Here is a 21,752-nt window from a genome sequence, read left to right on the forward strand (position 1 = left end):
CTTGTATTCTGTTATTGCAGTAGTCCTTCACCTTCTCCCTATGTTGCCTTCTCCTTTCTTCTTTCCATGTTGTTCCGAATTTCGTATTTTGTCTCCACTGAAAGCCTTCTGAATGTAGTATTTTATTGTTAAAAAGATTTCGTTCTGCTATTTCCGATTTTTTATTCTAATTTTTTTCTACTCCTTTCCTTGTTTCTATAATTCATGCTGTTACTATTTCTTCTTCCAAAAATACAGAAACATTTATTTCTCGATCCTGTTCTCATTTATTCGGTAGAGCTGTCCAAAAAAGGTTAATCTTCTTGTAACCATTGCTTCTGATATTTCCTTTGTATTTTTGTCGATCTCCTCACTATTTATCATTTTCCAGATATCTATAGTTTGTATTGCGTCCATCATTTTTTTCAACAATGCGTCTTCCAGGGACCTCTATCCTATCCAGCTTATATTTCATTGTTAGGCATTCAGATCCATATAATATTCTGGTAGTATTATTGTGGTAATGTGTTTTAGTTTTGTTTTCCTAGATATGTATTTCTTGTTGTAAGTATTCTTTGTCAGATCATATGCTCCCTCCTAATCGTTACCTCTTACATCTATTTCAAAATATTCTAGTCCCTTCTGTTGTATAGCTTCTCCAAGATATTTAAATTTACTTACTCGCTCTATTTTACCTACCTGCTTTTCTATGAATTTTGGTGCATTTTTTTATATTTGTAATGAATTTGTTTTTTTTTCAGCTAAAATTTTGAGACCAGATTTTTCACTACTTCTTCCAGAAGATTTATTTGAATAACTGCGTCTCTTGTGTTCCAAAATCGGCTCCAAAAGCCAGGCAGTTTAACTTAATTCCATTTATCTTCCTTCATGGAATTATTGATTCAATTTTGAGATCTTTGTAGCTCCAAATTCCAGATCCTTACTACACTACTGGCCATTAAAATGGCTACACCAAGAAGAAATGCAGATGATAAACGGGTATTCGTTGGACAAATATGTTATACTAGAACTGACATGTGATTATATTTTCACGCAATTTGGGTTCATAGATCCTGAGAAATCAGTACCCAGAACAACCACCTCTGGCCGTAATAACGGCCTTGATACGCCTGGGCATTGAGTCAAACAGAGCTTGGACGGTGTGTACAGGTACAGCTGCCCATGCAGCTTCAACACGATACCACAGTTCATCAAGAGTAGTGACTGGCGTATTGTGACGAGCCAGCTGCTCGGCCACCATTGACCGGACGTTTTCAATTGAGAGATCTGGAGAATGTGCTGGCTAGGCAGCAGTCGAACATTTTCTGTATCCAGAAAGGCCCATACAGGACCTGCAACATGCGGTCGTGCATTATCCTGCTGAAATGTAGGGTTTCGCAGGGATCGAATCAAGGGTAGAGTCACGGGTCGTAACACATGTGAAATCTAACTTCCACTGTTCAAAGTGCCGTCAATGCGAACAAGAGGTGACCGAGACGAGTAACCAATGGCACCCCATACCATCACGCCGGCTGATACGCCAGTATGGCGATGACGAATATGCGCTTCCAATGTGCGTTCACCGCAATGTCGCCAAACGCCAATACGACCATCATGATACTGTAAACAGAACCTAGATTCATCCGAAAAAATGACGTTTTGCAATTCGTGCACCCAGGTTCGTCGTTGAGTACACCATCGCAGGCGCTCCTGCCTGTGATGCAGCGTCAAGGGTAACCGCAGCTATGGTCTCCGAGGTAATGGTCCATGCTGCTACAAACGTCGTCGAACTGTTCGTGCAGATGGTTGTTGTCTTAGAAAAGTCCCCATCTGTTGACTCAGGGATCGAGACGTGGCTGCACGATCCGTTACAGCCATGCAGATAAGATGCCTGTCATCTCGACTGCTAGTGATACGAGGCCGTTGGGATCCAGCACGGCGTTCCGAATTTCTCTCCTGATTCCACCGATTCCATATTCTGCTAACAGTTATTTGATCTCGACCAACGCGAGCAGCAATATTGCGATACGATAAACCGCAATCGCGATAGGCTACAATCCGACCTTTATCAAAGTTGGAAACGTGATGGTACTCGTTCCTCCTCCTGACACGAGGGATCACGACAACGTTTCACCAGGCAACGCTGGTCAATTGCTGTTTATGTATGAGAAATCGGTTGGACACTTTCCTCATGTCAGCACGATGTAGGTGTCGCCACCGGCGCCAACCTTGTGTGAATGCTCTGAAAAGCTAATCATTTGCAAATCACAGCATCTCCTTCCTGTCGGTTAAATTTCGCGTCTGTAGCACGTCATCTTAATGGTGTAGCAATATTAATCGCCAGTAGTGTATTTTTCCTAGAACGCAGTGAAACAGTAAACGGGACGAACCGTCCCCTTGTCTAATAGCAACTTTTATTTCAAATGGCCGAGGTAGTGCTCCTAGAAATTTATCTTTAGATATCGTCAGTGTTAGTGTATCAAGAATTGTGTTTGCTGATTTTGCCTTATAGTTTGTTCACTTAATTTTTTGAAAACTCAATTTCTTGATTAATGTAATCATTTGAAGGATGGTTTGATAGTGAAAAGTTTGTATCAACAGTTGTATAACATCGTAGTTCATTGTATTTTAGTACAATAAAGGAATCGGGGAAAAAATAACTCGCTAACGCACCCCAGTTGGGCGGCACTCCGCTCGGAAGTAAGCCGATTCAAATCCTAGAGGTGGATGAAATTTTAATTGCCAGTATCCGGTGGGCAGTAAAGGGGAGGAGAGGTCGTCGCGTAAATTTCCTGGTCATCAGAGTTTGCGCCAATACCCGATATTAAATTCCAAAACCGTGTGTAGTGTCTTATCAAGTGAGGGCATGTCACACTGTTGATGGTCCAAAGACTTCTTTTCGTTGTGTAACCACAACTGCATATGCCCATTTTCTCAAAATGGAGTAAAATCGCAACAGTTGGTGAACCAGCAATATTTTGTTGTTTATTGCGAACAATAAAATAATACTGGGTTAGATAGAGCAGCAATCAGTCGTAGAATTAAGTTGCTTTAATATGACATTTATAGTCACAACGCAGATCAGATTTCGACCTGTGTCAGGTCATTATCAATGCTAAAAACAAATACAAGAGTATATATTACAAAGTGATTTACAAAAGTTACAAGTCCATCACATGGTTGTCTTTTAATGTTCACGTTATATACCAGTGCGGAATTGTAGCAGTTGTTCGAGCTCAAGTGAATGCTTACACAGTTCAACCATTACTGTTGTAAAATTATATGTTGGTTTCACAGTACAGATCGGTTTTGCGTATGGCGCCCTCTATGAGCTGCGCCTGAAGTTTACAGTTTTGACGACGTTTTTTGTAATATTTATATTGTATACTAACTAAGTAGTAACATGAAATCATTATGAGTAAAACTATGTAAAATTACAATTCTTACTTTTTCACATGTCTGTAATGTGCTAGATGTTTAAAATTACTATAGCACGTAGAAGCGCTTGTAAGCATCATTTCAATATGTCGCACTTAGTGGCCGAGAAATAAAAACAATATGATAAAGCGTGATCTTTTGAACACTTATTTTGAAAAGTGACAGTTTTACGTATTAATTGTTGCTAATAGTTACCCTCATGAGTTTGTGTTTTATTTCTCGGCCACTAAGTGCGACGTATTGAAATGATGCTTACAAGCGCTCCTAGCGCCAACAAAGTGCATTTTGTAAATAAGTTCACGTTATATCTTTTGTTAAGTAACACCTAATTAAGTTAAGCAAGTCCCAACACGACAAAATATGCAATACTTCCTATAACGTACTTTACTTAGCCATAGCAGTTTTATAATTAATTTTAGCCCATGAGGCGTAAAATGTCACTGTTACGTGCTATAGTAATTTTAAACATTTAGCACATTACAGACATGAGAAAAAGTAAGAATTGTAATTTTACATAGTTTTACTCATAATAATTTCATTTTACTACTTAGTTATTATACAACATAAATATTACAAAAAATGTCGTCAAAACTGTAAACTTCAGGCGCAGCTCATAGAGGGCGCCATACGCAAAACCGATGTGTACTGTGAAACCAACATATAATTTTACGACAGTAATGGTTGAACTGCGTAAGCATTCACTTGAGCACGAACAACTGCTACAATTCCGCCCTGGTATGTAATGTTAACATTAAAAGACAACGATGTGATGGACTTATAGCTTTTGTAAATCACTTTGTAATATATACTCTTGTATTTGTTTTTAGCATTGATAGTGACCTGGCACAGGTCGAAATCTGATCTGCGTTGTGACTATAAATGTCGTATTAAAGCGACTTAATTCTACGACTGATTGCTGCTCTATCTAACGCAATATAACCACAGTCGTTGCGTGCACCCACCCCATGGAGGGCAACCTGATGAAAATAATACTGGTTTAACAATTTTTATGGTTTTCGCTGTTGAATGTGATCCGCCCCTGAGATAACACTTCTGCTACCGGGATTATTTTACACCATAGGGATACCAAGGGGGTAATACACTAAAGTGACAAAAGTCTCACTATACCTCCTAATATTGTGTCGGACCTCTTTTTCCCGGCGTATTACAGCAACTCGATGTGGTATGTACTAAACAAGTCGTTGGAAGACACCTGCAGAAATAATGAGCAATGCTGAGTCTTTATCAGTCCATACTTCCTAAAGTGTTGCCGGTGCAGGATTTTGTGCACGAACTGACCTCTCGATTGTGCCCCATAAATGTGCGATGGGATTCACGTTGGGAGATCTAGGTGGCCAAACCGTTCGCTCGAATTTTCCAGAATTTCCTCCACACCAATTGCTAACAATTGTGGCCCAGTGACAGGGCGCATTATCACGGAAACATGAAGTCCGTGTATGGCTACAAAGGGTTTCCAAGTAGCCGAACATGCCCATTTACACTCACCGATCGGTTCAGTTGGACCGGAGGACCCAGTTCATTCTATGTAAACACAGTGCAAGACATTGTGGGGCCAACACCAGCTTGCACAGTGCCCTATTTTGTCGAGCAAAACAAGGCCCATGGCTTTGTGGGGTCTGCGCTACACTCGAACCCTGTCATCAGCTCTCTGAAATCGGAACTTACCAGACAGGACCACGGTTTCCTAGTCGTCTAGGATCCAACTGATATTCACAAGGCCAGGAGAGGCACTGTAGGCGATGTCGTACTGTTAGCAAAGGCACTCGCGCGCGCGCGCTGGTGTGTGTGTGTGTGTGTGTGTGTGTGTGTGTGTGTGTGTGTGTGTGTGTGTGTGGTTTGAGGTTTTCGGGCGCTAAACAGCATGGTCATCAGCGCCTAAACGCATAGAAACAGGAACACATGCGGGGAAGGGACGAAGACGGACATCGGACAAGGAGAATGGCTAAAAGACACAGACCTGACGCAGTTCCAAATCCTCACATACAGAGGCAAAACAAGAGGAGAAGAAACGCACTAAAAAAGTAGAGGAAACACAAGGAAAAGAGAACAGCAATCGAAGTGAAACAAGTAGGTAATCGTGACAGGCGGACCTCTTACCTAAACCCTGGGTGAGCCAGTCTCCCTAAAATCCGAGGCAACAAATTGGACAGGACACAAAACCGTAAGACCTTAACCACAGTCGTTGCGTCGTCTTGCATAATAGAGGGCAAATCCGGTGGCAAGGAAACCACCACCCTCTGGTCAGAGAATAAAGGAGAGTCAAGTAAAATGTGGCGGACAGTAATCTGAACGCCACAAGCACTGCAGATTGGGGGGTCCTCCCGCCGGAGTAAAAAACCATGCGTTAAGGGACTGTGCCCGATGCGGAGGCGAGTGAGGAGAACCTCATCCCGCAAGCATGACTGGTAGGACGTACGCCATGGCCGCGTGGTAGCCTTGACCAGACGCAGCTTATTTTCACCGACTGTCAGCCACTTCTCTTCCCATTGACGCATAACATGAAAACGCAGGAGGGAGGTAACAGCATGGAGGGGGACGGCACATTCAACAACGTGAGGGAGGGAACATGCATCTTTGGCAGCCACATCCGCCACATCCCAAATGGTCTCGTTGACCTGGGGCGACTGGAAAAGAGACGTTCCACAGGCGGTCGGGCAACGGTAGGGTACGCAGGGGAGGTAGGACAGGCAAGGAATTGGCACACCCGTCGCACCATGAGGAGGCTGACGCAGGCAAGGCACTCACGTACGTCATCTGCTGCCATAGCCCATTAACGCCAGATATCACTAGAGACGGGATTCGTGACTCCCTGTCCGACGAGAATGATGATGGCGTAGTGGTCTGCCTAGTGAGCAGCAGACCTGGTTTCGAATCCAAGTCTTGGTATAAAATTTTCATCCGTCGCTTCAGTCTGCATATCTGAGATGGATATCAAGAAGGGACCTCTTATCGGAGAAGCAAAATTCTCGGCGCGAGCGAAAACGTTCTACAATGTCTAAAAAATCCGCTTCTGTAGTTTTGTGTTTTACAGTAATTCACTTCATTCTGTACATGCTCGTGTCGACTTGAATGTTGTTCGTATCCGACAGGAGTGAACAACAGCATTGAATGCAATAGATATGAATCTTCAGAAAACAGATCTTCCATCGTTATGTGGAAATAACACTGGCCGGAAAAAGACACTTTTTTTAAAAAAAATCTCGTAGCTGGATATGTAATGCCTCACAAAGTTCCATATCCGAAATTTCAAAGGCATTTTTGGGAACTCAGAGTAGCTTTGTATAAAAAAGAACATTTTGCGATTACACTGGCGCCAAAGAAGACAAATAGTTCCTTGTTATATGAGAGTTATCAATGCCTACAGATGTTGCCAGTTTATAGTTGGTCATAACACAGAATAATAACATGAAAATTTTGTAAAAAAAGGCAGCACAGCATTGACTAATTTCACGCAATCTGGAACCAGTTTACTTGGTTTTAAATTTATGTATAGTGTAATTTGCTATAGGTCTGAAGGGCTGACCACATAATGTGTAACGTTATCTTAAAAACTCCTTACCATTTGCCAAAGGACGTTTTAAGGGTAATATATGTGTAGAAGTTGTCAAACAATGGTAATAAAGTGATACTTTAAAACTCGTTATCTCAAAACACCTATTACCGCAACAAACATCCAACCTGGCACAACTCACTCCATATTTCTTACAAACCGTTCAGAATTTGATTAACTTCTCATGGTTGGGATTCACAGTCATATAATATTTCTTAAAAGACAACATAGTCGCCGTTGACTGTATAAAATATTTGTTGTTACTATTGCAATTTCGGCCTTATGGCCATTTTCAAGTAACACTGCAAAGTCACCTAAACTAAAAAATACAAAAGTGAAGCACAGGGTGTATATACATAATTAAGAAAACATTTCATTAATAAAGTAGCTCAATTACAAAAATTGGAGAGAGATATACATTACTTACATTCTGTCAGAATGTCGTCGTTTTTTTTCCCTTCTTTATCGTGATTTCATTCCCCTGCCCCATATGGGCAGGGGAGGGCTGTCAGCGGCACAATCTGCCGCTCTTCAGCCAAGTAACATGACAACTTAAAATAAGAATAAAATGTTATATACATATGGCGATAAAGGGCAACTTAGAATAATGGGAGAAAATGGAGGTAAAAAGAGACTAACACAGAGACGTTCATGGAGGACAGTTAAAAAAAAAGGTCACCAGAAAGTTAAACAACACAGTTGGCGATTCTTCAAAACTCAGAGAAGACACTGAATGGACATGCACACGTTAAAAGTCGGCCACAGTAGTAAAAACACTACGGAATAACACACTTAAAACCCATTTGGAGCACACACGATGAAGAATAAAACTGCCAGGCTGGACCTGCCGAGGGAAAGGGCAGAGAGGATGGAAAAGGAGGGGAGAGCAAGGGGCAGCAGGGGAAGCTGCGGGATGAAGAGAGGAGGGGCATCAGTGGGTACACGAAGAGGCAGGAGACACGTGGGGCAGGAGATGAAGAGGGAAGACAGGGCAGGAGAGAGTGCAGAGACACTGAAAGGAGGCAGAGGAGATGGAGGAGAAGTAGGAGGGGCAAGCCGCTCAGGAGGAGGGAGGGGGAGGAGTGGGAGCCCTGAGGAGGAGGCAGGAAGATGGGGTTAGTTGGTAGGAAGGGTAGATGTCAGGGCGAAGCTTATCATCCGGGAGGGGTAGATGGTGGAAATTGCGTTGGGAAAGGAGATGAAGGGTGTGGAGGTGGAGAGAGGGTGGGACACAATGGGAAAGGTGTGGCAACTGGATCGGGGTGGAGAGGAAGGGAGACACCAGGGGGGAGGGGGATCAAGGCGGTGGACAATATATAGTGTGCGGATGTGTTCAAGGAAAAGGATGTAAGGGGATGATGTAGTAGAGGATGCGCATGGGGGACGGAAGGCGGATGCGGAAGGCGAGGTGGAGCACATGGCATTCGAGGATTTGGAGGGCTTTATAGAACCGGGGAGGCGGAAATCCAAGCTACGCTGGCATAACAGAGGATGGGGCGGATCAAGGATTTGTAGGTGTGAAGGATGGTGGAAGGATGCAGACCCCACATCCGGCTGGACAGGAGTTTCAGGAGGTGGAGGCGGTTGTCAGCTTTTTTTTTGGATGGTAAGGAGATGGGGAGTCCAGGTGAGGTGACGGTCGAGTGTGAGGCCAAGGTATTTGATGGCAGGAGTGAGGTGGATAACACGGCCATAAATGGTGAGGTAGAAATCACGGAGGCGGAAGGAGCGGGTGGTGCGGCCTATGATGATCGCCTGGGTCTTGGAGGGATTAACATGGAGGAACCACTGGTTGCACCAAGCGGTGAATTGGTCAAGGTGGGTTTGGAGGGTACGTTGGGACCGTTGAAGGGTAGGATAAAGGGCTAGCGAACTGGAGAAGATGAACAGGAGGGGGAGGTTTGGGCATATCAGCAGTGGACAGGAGATAGAGGAGAGGGGAAAGGACAGAACATTGGGGCACGCCGGCGGAGGGAAAGAAAGTACGGGAGTTGGAATTGTGGATAGTCACATGGGAGGGACGATGGGAGAGGAAGGAAGCAACGAGACGGACAAAGTTGATGGGGAAAGCATAGGTCTGGAGTTTGAAGAGAAGCCCGGGATGCCAGACACGGTCATAGGAGTTCTGGAGATCAAGGGAAACAAAGACAGCAGAGCGACGGAATTGGAGGGAAAGACATGTCGTCAAAATGCTGCCTTTTGATTGAGAGTCCCACAAGGTCCGATGAGTACGACACTTATTACATCGTAATATGTTGTTTAATATATACTGAACTGTCGATGTTACCATCGTTCTAATAATCTATCACACATACAAGTTCAGGTGCACTGACAACATGTGGAGCTAAGACAGTTGGCGCGAAAATACATTTACTAAGATACTGCCTGTGCACGTAGCAAAGATAGTGCACACCAAGGATACAACTTATAAGCTTTATATCCTAAAGTCTTTTCATCTGTCGACATCATACAGCTTACTAAATAGTGCTATGATTGTAATGGGCAGTAGGATAGGATGGGAATATTTATTTATAACATAATAGAGGATAATACATGTGTTATCTGTTAATACGCTCTCACATTGACTTAAGTGCCCGTAAATGAGATGAAGACAAAGCTCTGATATACAGGGTGTTACAAAAAGGTACGGCCAAACTTTCAGGAAACAATCCTCACACACAAAGAAAGAAAAGATGTTATGTGGACAAGTGTCCGGAAACGCTTAATTTCCATGTTAGAGCTCATTTTAGTTTCATCAGTATGTACTGTACTTCCTCGATTCACCACCAGTTGGCCCAATTGAAGGAAGGTAATGTTGACTTCGGTGCTTGTGTTGACATGCGACTCATTGCTCTACAGTACTAGCATCAAGCACATCAGTGCGTATCATCAACAGGTTAGTGTTCATCACGAACGTGGTTTTGCAGTCAGTACAATATTTACAAATGCGGAGTTGGCAGATGCGCATTTGATGCATGGATTAGCACGGGGCAATAGCGTGGTGCGGTACGTTTAAATCAAGCAGATTTCCAGAACGAAGGTATCCCGACAGGAAGACGTTCGAAGCAATTGATCGGCGTCTTAGGGAGCACGGAACATTCCAGCCTATGACTCGCGAATGGGGAAGACCTAGAACGACGAGGACACCTGCAATGGACGAGGCAATTCTTCGTACAGTCGATGATAACGCTAATGTCAGCGTCAGAGAAGTTGTTGCTGTACAAGGTAGCGTTGACCACGTCACTGTATGGCGAGTGCTACGGGAGAACCTGTTGTTTCCGTACCATGTACAGCGTGTGCAGGCACTATCAGCAGCTGATTGGCCTCCACGGGTACACTTCTGCGAATGGTTCAGCCAACAACGTGTCAATCCTCATTTCAGAGCAAATGTTTTCTTTACGGATGAGGCTTCATTCCAACGTGATCAAATTGTAAATTTTCACAATCAACATGTGTGGGCTGACGAGAATCCGCACGCAATTGTGCAATCACGTCATCAACACAGATTTTCTGTGAACGTTTGGGCAGGTATTGTTGGTGATGTCTTGATTGGGCCCCATGTTCTTCCACCTACGCTCAATGGAGCACGTTATCATGATTTCATACGGGATGCTCTACCTGTGCTGCTAGAACATGTGACTTTACAAGTACGACACATGTGGTTCATGCACGATGGAGCTCCTGCACATTTCAGTCGAAGTGTTCGTACGCTTCTCAACAACAGATTCGGTGACCGATGGATTGATAGAGGCGAACCAATTGCATGGCCTCCACGCTCTCCTGACCTCAACCCTCTTGTGTTTCATTTATGGGGGCATTTGAAAGCTCTTGTCTACGCAACCCCGGTACCAAATGTAGAGACTCTTCGTGCTCGTATTGTGGACGGCTGTGATACGATACCCCATTCTCCAGGGCTGCATCAGCGCATCAGGGATTCCATGCGACGGAGGGAGGATGCATGTATTCTCGCTAACGGAGGACATTTTGAACATTTCCTGTAACAAAGTGTTTGAAGTCACGCTGGTACGTTCTGTTGCTGTGTGTCTCCATTCCATGATTAATGTGATTTGAAGAGAAGTAATAAAATGAGCTCTAACATGGAAAGTAAGCGTTTCCGGACACATGTCCACATAACATATTTTCTTTCTTTGTGTGTGAGGAATGTTTCCTGAAAGTTTGGCCGTACCTTTTTGTAACACCCTGTATAATACTTTGTATGCGTATAAATTCAGCACGAGTTATACTTTGTAAATCCATGTGTATTTGTACATAAACGCTTTTGTCCCTCAAGAAAATTTATTGTTGTTTATTGTTGGGTTTGTTTTCAGTGTGCCATTCGCCAGGACATCGAATGGAGGCCGATAGCGGAATGCGCCGAGACGTCGATTGGTGGCCAACTGCTGGAATCCAACGGAAACAAAACTAACGAGCTGAATCCGAGACTTACGGACGTACCCACCATCACGTTGAACGGGGTGAGTGGGTGACCGACCACGCCGGAAATTATCCTTTTTATTCGCCTATTTGAACGAGGTTTTATTTTCGGTGAAATTGCTTGGTTACGATGATTACAACGATCATGTGTTCTGCTAATTAGGCAGGTCTATCACCGCACAACACAGCATTCTTTAAGGTTGAAACACCTGTTTGTGGAGATAATGCTGCGGAAAGAGACTTCCGCCGGGAGTGGGGCTCTTGTCCCATAAGCGGCTTTTCGCAGATGGCAGGTTATTTTCAGGATCTTCAGTCCCAAGAATGATTTGATGCAGCTCTCCAAGCTTCTCCATCCTATGCAAGCATCTTCATTTCCAAATAACTGCTGCCATCTACATCCTTCAGAATCTGCTTACTGTATTCACCTTTTGTCTCCCTCTACGATATTTACGCCCCCTCCCCAATCCCCCCAAAACACACACAAACACACTCCCCTCCAGTACAAAATTCGTAATCGATTAGTCTCACAATGTTCCCTATCAATTCATCCCTTCTTCCAGTCAAGCTGTGCCAAAAATTTCTTGTCTCCCCAATTCTATTCAATACCTCCACATCAGTTACATGATGTCCGCCCCGATAGCTGATTGGTCAGCGTGACGGATTGCCGTCCTAGGGGCCAGGGCTCGATTCCCGGCTGGGTAGGAGATTTTCTCCGTTCAGGGACTGGGTGTTGTGTTGTCTCATCATCATTTCATCCCCATGTGAACATGTTCACTGATTCTGCTGTAACACCAAATTCGATTGTGATTTTATCTGTTGTTTCTCTATCTTTGAAATGAAATGCATTCTAGTAGTTTTTTGTTATAAAGTCATTTCTCATGCAGTGGCCTAGCCAATTTCTTTTGGTCCTCTAAACTGTTTCCAGTATTTGTCTTTTCTCGTTCAGCTTTTGTAACACAATAACACTCTTTGCTACATCTGCCCATTCCACACCGCCCAGTCATCTACACTTCTACGTTTCAAAAGCTTCTACGTATTTCTACTCTCTTCATCGTATTGTTCATTTTTCGTCACAATAGACGATAGCACTCCATCTAAACCACATATCTTTTCTTTAACTGTTTATTTAAAGGACCATGGAAAATACACCTCCTTGTGTAAGACACAATTCTGCAATAGCAATCCTTAATTTTATTTCTTGATTAAACATCATGTTTCTAGCAATTTTGCAACCTATGTACCGAAGTTATCAACTTGTTCCACTGCCTCATCACTAATTTTTACTTTTAATTTTCGTTGATTGCCTTATAAAAGTCATTGCCTTAGTCTTCTTCACATTAATCTTCATCCATATTCCACACAGCTGGTGCCTAGCCTTTTTACTGCTCCAGAGCTGGCGCTGACTGTTGTGGACACCCTGCACATTAAAAACCGGTCATATTACTGATTTTCATAACTGTCTTAAACTCCTGTTATCTTTCTATCCACCAGCTGTGTAAATAATTAAAGTGGAATGCATTAAATTTCATATATCATCCAGTGGAGCGGTGCCTTCATTGGAAATACGGAAGCGTCCGATCCCGCCCGTCTGCTTTGACCCATGACGTCACAAATATGGCGGAAACGACCATAAACCATGAGTCCAATATGGCGCATATAAAGTCGTTACGTACACATTATGAGGACGAAAATACATCTAAAAACAAACACACACACGTTCCACAAAACGCCTAATGACACTAACGGTACAAGCGCGGGAAATAGGGGGTTTTAGGGTGGGGACATACTAAATATAAACAAATTTAGGCACCCACCACCACGCAAAACGACGAAAAAAACCGACATCACAAAACTCCCCAAATACCACTAAACACATCATCATCTGGAATCGGACACTTCCCTTGATCTATATAGATCAACAGCAGCTCCCGATCCCATAAATTAGGACCTAACACATCTCTTGACCTATATAGCTCAAAAACATCTCCCGATACCAATACCAACATTCGCAGCCACACATTGGGATCGAACACATCCCTTGACCTGTTATCCTTACGACATCTCCACATACCGCCGCCCCTTGTCCGAGACGCCGGAACTTTAAGTAAGCTCCATTTCTTCACGACATACTGAACACGACTTCATCCAAAAATTCGAGTAGTTGAAGAAATTTTATTAGAGACAACGCACTGTCCCCCATCATAGCCGACAACCGAAAACTGTTGACCCTGTCAGTCATATCCATACCTACCAAAGACATAAAAAGAATCTATTTACCAAAATTCACACACGACACCACAATCGCAAACTAAACCAGAAACATCACCTAACGCACCACCAGAGAGCATCACCGATCGTATCAAAACGACACCTACAAACACGCCACTCACACAAACTAAATTCCACGCCGTCGTGACGTCACACACCACAACAGCCGACAGGTGGGATCGGACGCTTCGGTCGACCTCCTTCATTTTACAGCGTCTTTAAAGTTCGATCTAACATACCTTCTTACATGCATGTATTTCTGGAGGAGCAGCCATATTAAACTATGAAATGCATTCGCCAATGGAGAACACGATTGTACAATGGCTATACGATTTTCTAGTAACATGTGAAATTTTGTACCAGACAGAAACATGAACCCCGATCTCCCACTACACGCAAGCGGTCACCTTAACCACCTACGCCGTCTGAGGACATCTACAGGACCGAAATAACTTCCATGTGTCTTGGTGTCTACGTCCCTTGGTGCTCGCACACAAATCGTGCGATTCCCACACAGGGAGAGAATCTGTTTTTCGTCAGGCTGCTTGCTTTTCCATGAAATACAGTAGGTCAGTGTCTGTATTTTACATTGTCTGTATATTTTGACGCAATTTTACCAGTTCCATAGTGATATTACGAAATACAAAAATAACTCTGTCTTTTGTTTTCACGACTAAACTGCTAATCCAGTTCGATGAAATTTGATATCGTGATAGCATACAACAGTCTAATCCTAAGAGGGTGAAGTAGGCAATGGAATATCTTTCTTATATTAGTGAAGGTAAACCATGTTAAAAAATTATTAAATTTGTTGTATAGTCTAAGCGCTGTGTACTCCGTAGCTACTTCAATAGCACAATGCATAGACGTGCATTCCTGCCCCTAACCCCCTGCATACACTGGTCGGCAGCGACGACGTACGTGCTACCACGCCACGTGTTAGATCAGTTGACTGGGTGGGGGTGGGGGGGGGGGATGCACAGGACAAGCCATGCTCGCCTGAGCAGGGAGACACTTGAGGACAGCTGACGTCACTGCACGTACAACTGCTCACTTACTCACCATCACTCGCCATAACGAAACTACTAATGTGGGAGTGCAGTTATAGGTGACAGCAGGTTCCAAATCTGTTTCATTGCAGACTGCTGATGGTGTTTTACATGAATAAAACTAAATGCAAATTTTGTTTTAATTACACACACAGAATTTAAACAACTTTAATAATGTTGTTGTTCCCCCCCGCCACCCCCCCTCCGCGATGAACCACAGACCTTGCAGTTGGTGGGGAGGCTTGCGTGCCTCTTCGATACAGATAGTCGCACCGTAGGTGCAACCACAACGGAGGGGTATCTGTTGAGAGGCCAGACAAATGTGTAGTTCCTGAAGAGGGCAGCAGCCTTTACAGTAGTTGCCGGGGCAACAGTCTGGATGATTGACTGATCTGTAACACTAACCAAATCGGCACTTGCTGTGCTGGTACTGCGAACGGCTGAAAGCAAGGGGAAACTACAGCCGTAATTTATCCCGAGGCCATGTAGCTTTAATGTATGCTATTAGCGAAGTTCGGTGGAAGGAGGCACAAGACTTTTGGTCAGGTGAATACAGGGTTACAAATACAAAATCAAATAGGGGTAATGCAGGAGTAGGTTTACTAATGAATAAAAAAACAGGAGTGCGGGTAAGCTACTACAAACAGCATAGTGAACGCATTATTGTGGCCAAGATAGACACGAAGCCCACACCTACTACAGTAGCACAAGTTTATATGCCAACTAGGTCTGCAGATGACGGAGAAGTTGAAGAAATATACGATGAGATAAAAGAAATTATTCGGACGGTGAAGGGAGACGAAAATTTAATAGTCATGGGTGACTGGAATTCGATAGCAGGGAAAGGAAGAGAAGTAAATGTAGTGAGTTTATATGGATTGGGGGTAAGAAACGAAGCCACCTGGCAGAACGTTGCACAGAGCATAACTTAATCATAGCCAACACTTGCTTCAAGAATCATAAAAGAAGGTTGTATACATGGAAGAAGCCTGGAGATACTGACAGGTTTCAGATAGATTACATAATGGTAAGACAGAGATTTAGGAACCAGGTTTTAAATTGTAAGACATTTCCAGGGCAGAAGTCGACTCTCACCACAAACTGTTGGTTATGAACTGTAGATTAAAACTGAAGAAACTGCAAAAAGGTGGGAATTTGAGGAGATTGGACCTGTATAAACTGAAAGAACCAGATGTAGAGAGCTTCAGGGAGAGCATTAAGAAACGATTGACACGAATGTGAGCAAGAAATACAGTAGAAGAAGAATGACTAGCTTTAAGAGATGACATAGTGAAGGTAGCAGATGATCAAGTAGGTAAAAAGACGACGGCTAATAGTAATCCTTGGATAACAGAAGAGATATTGAATTTAACTGATGAAAGGAGAAATATAAAAACGCAGTAAATGAAGCAGGCAAAAAGGAATACAAACGTCTCAAATATGAGATCGACAGGAACTGCAAAATGGCTAAGCAGGGATGGCTAGAGGACAAATGTAAGGATGTAGAGGCGCAAATCACTAGGGGTAAGATAGGTACTGCCTACAGGAAAATTAAAGAGACCTTTGGAGAAAAGAGAACCACTTGTATGAATATCAAGAGTTCAGATGGAAACCCAGTTCTAAGCAAAGAAGGGAAAGCAGAAAGGTGGAAGGGGTATATGGTCTATACAAGGGCAATGTTCTTGAGCACAATATTATAGAAGTGGAAGAGAATGTAGATGAAGATGAAATAGGAGATATGATACAGCGTGAAGAATTCGACAGAGCACTGAAAGACCTAAGTCAAAACAAGGCCCCGGGAGTAGACAACATTCCATTAGAACTATTGACAGCCTTGGGAGAGCCAGGCATAACAGAACTCTGCCATCTAGAGAGCAAGATATACGAGACAGGCGAAATACCCTCAGACTTCAAGAAGAATATAATAATTCCAATCCCAAAGAAAGCAGGTGTTGACAGATGTGAAAATTACCGAACTATCAGTCTAATAAGTCACGGCTGCAAAATACTAACGCGAATTCTTTACAGACGAATGGTAAAACTGGTAGAAGCCAACCTCGGGGAAGATCAGTTTGGATTCCGTAGAAATATTCGAACTCGTGAGGCAATACTGACCCTACGACTTATCTTAGAAGCTAGATTAACAAAAGGCAAACCTATGTTTCTAGCATTTGTAGACTTAGAGAAAGCTTTCTACAATGTTGACTGGAATACTCTCAAATTCTGAAGGTGGCAGGGGTAAAATACAGGTAGCGAAAGGCTATTTACAATTTGTACAGAAACCAGATGGCAGTTATAAGAGTCGAGGGACATGAATGGGAAGCAGTGGTTGGGAGTGGAGTGAGACAGGGTTGTAGCCTCTCCCAGATGTTCTTCAATCTGCATATTGAGCAAGCAATAAAGGAAACAAAAGAAAAGTTCGGAGTAGGTATTAAAATCCATGGAGAACAAATAAAATCTTTGAGGTTCGCCGATGATATTGTAATTCTGTCAGATACAGCAAAGGACTTGGAAGAGCAGTTGAACGGAATGGACAGTGTCTTGAAAGGAGGATATAAGATGAACATCAACAATAGCTATACGAGGATAATGGAATGTAGTCAAGTTAACTGGGGTGATGCTGAGGGAATTATATTAGGGAATGAGATATTTAAAGTAGTAACGTAGATTTCCTATTTGGGGAGCAAAATAACTGATGATGGTCGAAGTAGAGAGGATATAAAATGTAGACTGGCAATGGCAAGGAAAGCGTTTCTGGAGAAGAGAAATCTGTTAACATCGAGTATAGATTTAAGTGTCAGGAAGTCGTTACTGAGAGTATTTGTATGGAGTATAGCCATGTATGGAAGTGAAACATGGACGATAAATAGTTCGTACAAGAAGAGAATAGAAGCTTTCGAAATGTGGTGCTACAGACGAATGCTGAAGATTATATGGGTAGATCACATAACTAATGAGGAGGTATTGAATAGAATTGGGGAGAAGAGGAGTTTGTGGTACAACTTGACTAGAAGAAGGGATCGGTTGGTAGGACATGTTCTGAGGCATCAAGGGATCACCAATTTAGTATTGGAGGGCAGCGTGGAGGGTAAAATCGAAGAGGGAGACCAAGAGATTAATACACTGAGCAGATTCAGAAGGATGTAGGCTGCAGTACGTACTGGGAGATGAAGTAGCTTGCACAGGATAGAGTGGCATGGAGAGCTGCATCAAACCAGTCTCAGGACTGAAGACCACAACAAGAATAATAAGGTTGTTCCACACAGCTCATTCTACTGGTGTGTGAAATGTCATTTCTAATATTGTGGCCGGCCGTTGTGGACGAGTGGTTCTAGGCGCTTCAGTCCGGACGCGCGCTGCTGCTACGGTCGCAGGTTCGAATCCTGCCTTGGGATGTCCTTAGGTTAGTTAGCTTTAAGTAGTTTTTAGTTGTAGGGGACTGATGACCTCAGATGTTAAGTCCCATAGTGCTTGGAGCCATTTGAACCATCTAATATCGTATTTGAAGTTTCCCCTACTTCAGTATTTGTCATTCTGTCGATTTTAGCCCGACACTATGCTTTCGTTGCCAAAACCCTGTTTCACTTCTGTGAAGCATATACAGCACATATTTTCACATTATGAAAATTATTCATTCCTTTTCTTTCAATTTATTCTTTTTTAAATTAGAAATTGCTGATTTCTGACGGTCGTATATATTTAAATGTAGATTATTAGCTCGACACTAGCGGTGTTTGTAATCATCTTCAACTGACTTCCCGTTTATCTGCTTTCAGAGCCAGGACGATCAATCAGAATTACGCACAAACCTCTGGAAAGAGATTTGTGATGTGTTGGTGAGTACTATATAAGAAATAATATTAGTGAACACTTGTTTCATAACCAAGGTAGATTTCATTTGCTTAAGTTTATATTAGACTTACGTTATATTGCTGAGAATATTTAACTGAAATAGACAAATAACTGTAATAAGTCGATTTTATTGATATTCCCATTATCAAGTGGACTTATTTCGATCAAAATACCAGTATACACACACACACACACACACACACACACACACATCACACACACACACACACACACATCACACACACACACACACACACACACACACACGCACATCCTCTTCTTATCCTCTCCCTATCTGCATTAGGGACCAGAAGGTTGTCATCCAGCGTCAGTGTCAACAAACAGGGAGGATATTCGGATCTGCCTGGTGCAATTGGTGTCATGTAAAGTTGGGTAGGTGGGGGCTGCCACAGAGCTCTGTTCTCGGTAGCGTTTAATGTGAGCACATGGCTTTCGAAGAAAGGATCAAGTCTTAACAGCCACAAAATGCAGTGCACGCATTTTCTGGCACATAGCTCTTGTAAAAGAAAAAAAATATTGTTCCAAGGTGACCAAAGAGTCAGTGAAATCTACCATTTAAATCTCTTAGGACTGTGAATAGATCAAAAATTTACTTGGGAGCTTAGGTTCAAAACCTTGCGCAGGTGCCGAATGCTGCAATCTCCACTATGTCTCACACTGAAGCATTCGAGCTCCTTTGCTTAATTTTATTATCATACTATTATTTTCTGTGGTATCAAATGTTCGAACAACTCTGTGCACCCATCAAGACTATTCTTCGGGCAAAAAAATGGTATTCAGATTGGTCTAGCGCGTCAGCTCACGAACTTCATGTAACACATCGTTCGGGTGCCTCTGAATTATAACTCTGCCATCTCTGTACACATATTCCATCACGGGGTTTGTTGTTCACAGTACTGACTTAACTGGGTGAAACTGCAACATGCATTCAGTGAACTCTAGGCACTCAGACAACACTTGCATTTAGATACTTCTTTAAGAACTGTACAGAATGCTATCAGTTTCAATAGCCTTCCAACACAACTGAAAAAATTTAATAATACAACCTAAGCCTTCAGATGTAAGCTGTAAAACTTCCTTGTGAATAACTTCTTCTATTCTGTACAGGAGTTCCTTCTGGTAGATATGAACTTTCCTTTGTAATGTCTTGTTTATTTCTCTACTCTCATAATTTTTCTTTGTTTTAATAATTCTTTAATTTTATGAGTATTGATATTTGTAACTTTTCAAATCAGTATTTTGTCGTATACATACTGTTTCATTCCATAACAGTGTGTCATGGCTCACATTGTGCAAGCCACTTAAAAAAAAAGGGTCACAAAATAAGTACAAAATGTAATATAACTAACAGACCCAGTAACGCAGTTGCTAAAGATGTAGGAGAATTCGATACACGTCCTATTCTCCTTCTTCTCCTCTTTCTGTACACCTCTCGCTCCCCCTCTCTCTTTACATTGCCGACTTCCTCCTATTTATGTCCATTTACTCCCCCTGCCCTCTCTGTCCACCTCCTATTAACACCTCTCCTAGGCTTGTTATTGAAAGTTCAGATTCCGTAGTAGTATTCTAATCATATGCCGATAAGACATCAATACAAGTTTCCTGTTCTTTGTAAAAACCGAATGTGAGGAGGAAAACAAAACAACAAGTTGTTGTGGGCACAATTTTTGCTTAAAATATGTATAGCGAGAAAATATATGTACGGGAGAAACATTTTGTTTGATGGTTGAAACGCCTGTTTTGTAGTTAAACTAACTGCTAAAAATAAAACAAAACCACACGTTTTCACAGCAGAGCATAACACTGCACAACATTCTCTTTCTTGCAGTCGCTTTTAATAGAGTGCCTGTACACTGTTGTTTCAAAAAATGTAGTCTATGTTCGACTGAATGATTGTTACAGTATCGTGTCAAAATTTTCAGTAAATCGGTCAAGAACTTCTCGAGAATTTCGGTAGCAACACCTCTGTATAGTTGTATATATTTCATACATATATATATTTGTATGCCATATACATTTGAAAATATTTACCTTATGTCTACCTGAACACTTATTAGACTATTGCGTTAAAATTTGAAGTAAATCGGTCAAGAACTTTTCGAAATTTTTCATAGAAACGTTTCCCCTTTGTGTAGTGCATTTAACTTTAAACATCACATATATTTAAAAATGTGTGAGCTATGTCTGTCCGAATATTTATTAAAATATGTAAAAATTTGATGTATATCACTCAAGAACTTTTCCAGATATTTGCTAACACCTTTAAACAACAACTTGTCTTTACATGGTATTATACGTAACAATATTAAGAAACGATTAAAAGTGTTTCATATATTTATCAGATTTCTGCCATTGTTACGGAATCGAAGGGTAGATTAGTCTGTTAACTCATTAGACTGAATGAATATGTTAACTCCATCAGAATCAGGCAATGAATCTTTATGTATACACCAAATTTCATTATGTATTGTTTTTGTTTGAGAGAACTCTAATGTGTGAATTACGACTAATTGACAATGTGCAAATTGTTCCAGCAACCGAAACCTTTAGATTGTCCATGACTTGAATCACGCTCCAATGGCTAACACTAAGGAATAGAAGACGATGGCACAGCACGGATTCTGATTGTCAGCCCACATTATATTACTGTATAATTAAAATGTTATTATGAACATATATAGTCACTGTTTCATTCGTTGCTAAATAAAGAATTATTCATAAGACCAAAAAACATTTTGTGACCATTCAAATTTTAAATATGATACAAGTAACTGCTTACAATGATCTTAACCAGGACTGAGGAAAGATACCAAACTAAAAAAGAACACACAGAGTATGACAAGTGAGCAGTACACCATATAATCCTTTGAAAATGTTACACTGAAATCATTATTAATAGACTAGTTCGAGTCACTGGAGCTAAGCCTTAAGTCTCCCTTCACAATTATTACCCTCCCCACTTGCCCAGTGGCACCCACTACCAAACTGTCACATTTTAAAACGCTCCTTCACACCTCAGTATGTGCCCTATCTCTTTGTTTCCCCTTACATTTTAATTTAAGGCCACCCATTCATTATTTTCGAGAAGCACGTGTGAAAACTGCATACACGCTTAATATACTGAAACTTGTTGAAAAACC

General features: G+C 42.1%; 1 protein-coding gene across 1 annotated transcript in view; it reads left to right on the plus strand.

Moving 5' to 3' along the window:
* Positions 1-21,343, plus strand: part of LOC126210102 (GILT-like protein 1) — a 48,492-nt gene extending 27,149 nt beyond the window's left edge. Inside the window, exons 4-6 of the mRNA XM_049939237.1 lie at positions 11,317-11,463; positions 18,516-18,575; positions 21,147-21,343. Of these exons, the coding sequence (XP_049795194.1) occupies positions 11,317-11,463; positions 18,516-18,575; positions 21,147-21,173 (234 nt within the window). The 3' untranslated portion in view covers positions 21,174-21,343. The remainder of the gene's footprint in view (positions 1-11,316; positions 11,464-18,515; positions 18,576-21,146) is intronic.
* The last annotated feature ends 409 nt before the right edge of the window (positions 21,344-21,752 follow it).

Source organism: Schistocerca nitens, chromosome 10 (genome assembly GCF_023898315.1).
Source record: "Schistocerca nitens isolate TAMUIC-IGC-003100 chromosome 10, iqSchNite1.1, whole genome shotgun sequence".
In the NCBI taxonomy this organism is placed as follows: Eukaryota; Metazoa; Arthropoda; class Insecta; order Orthoptera; family Acrididae; genus Schistocerca; species Schistocerca nitens.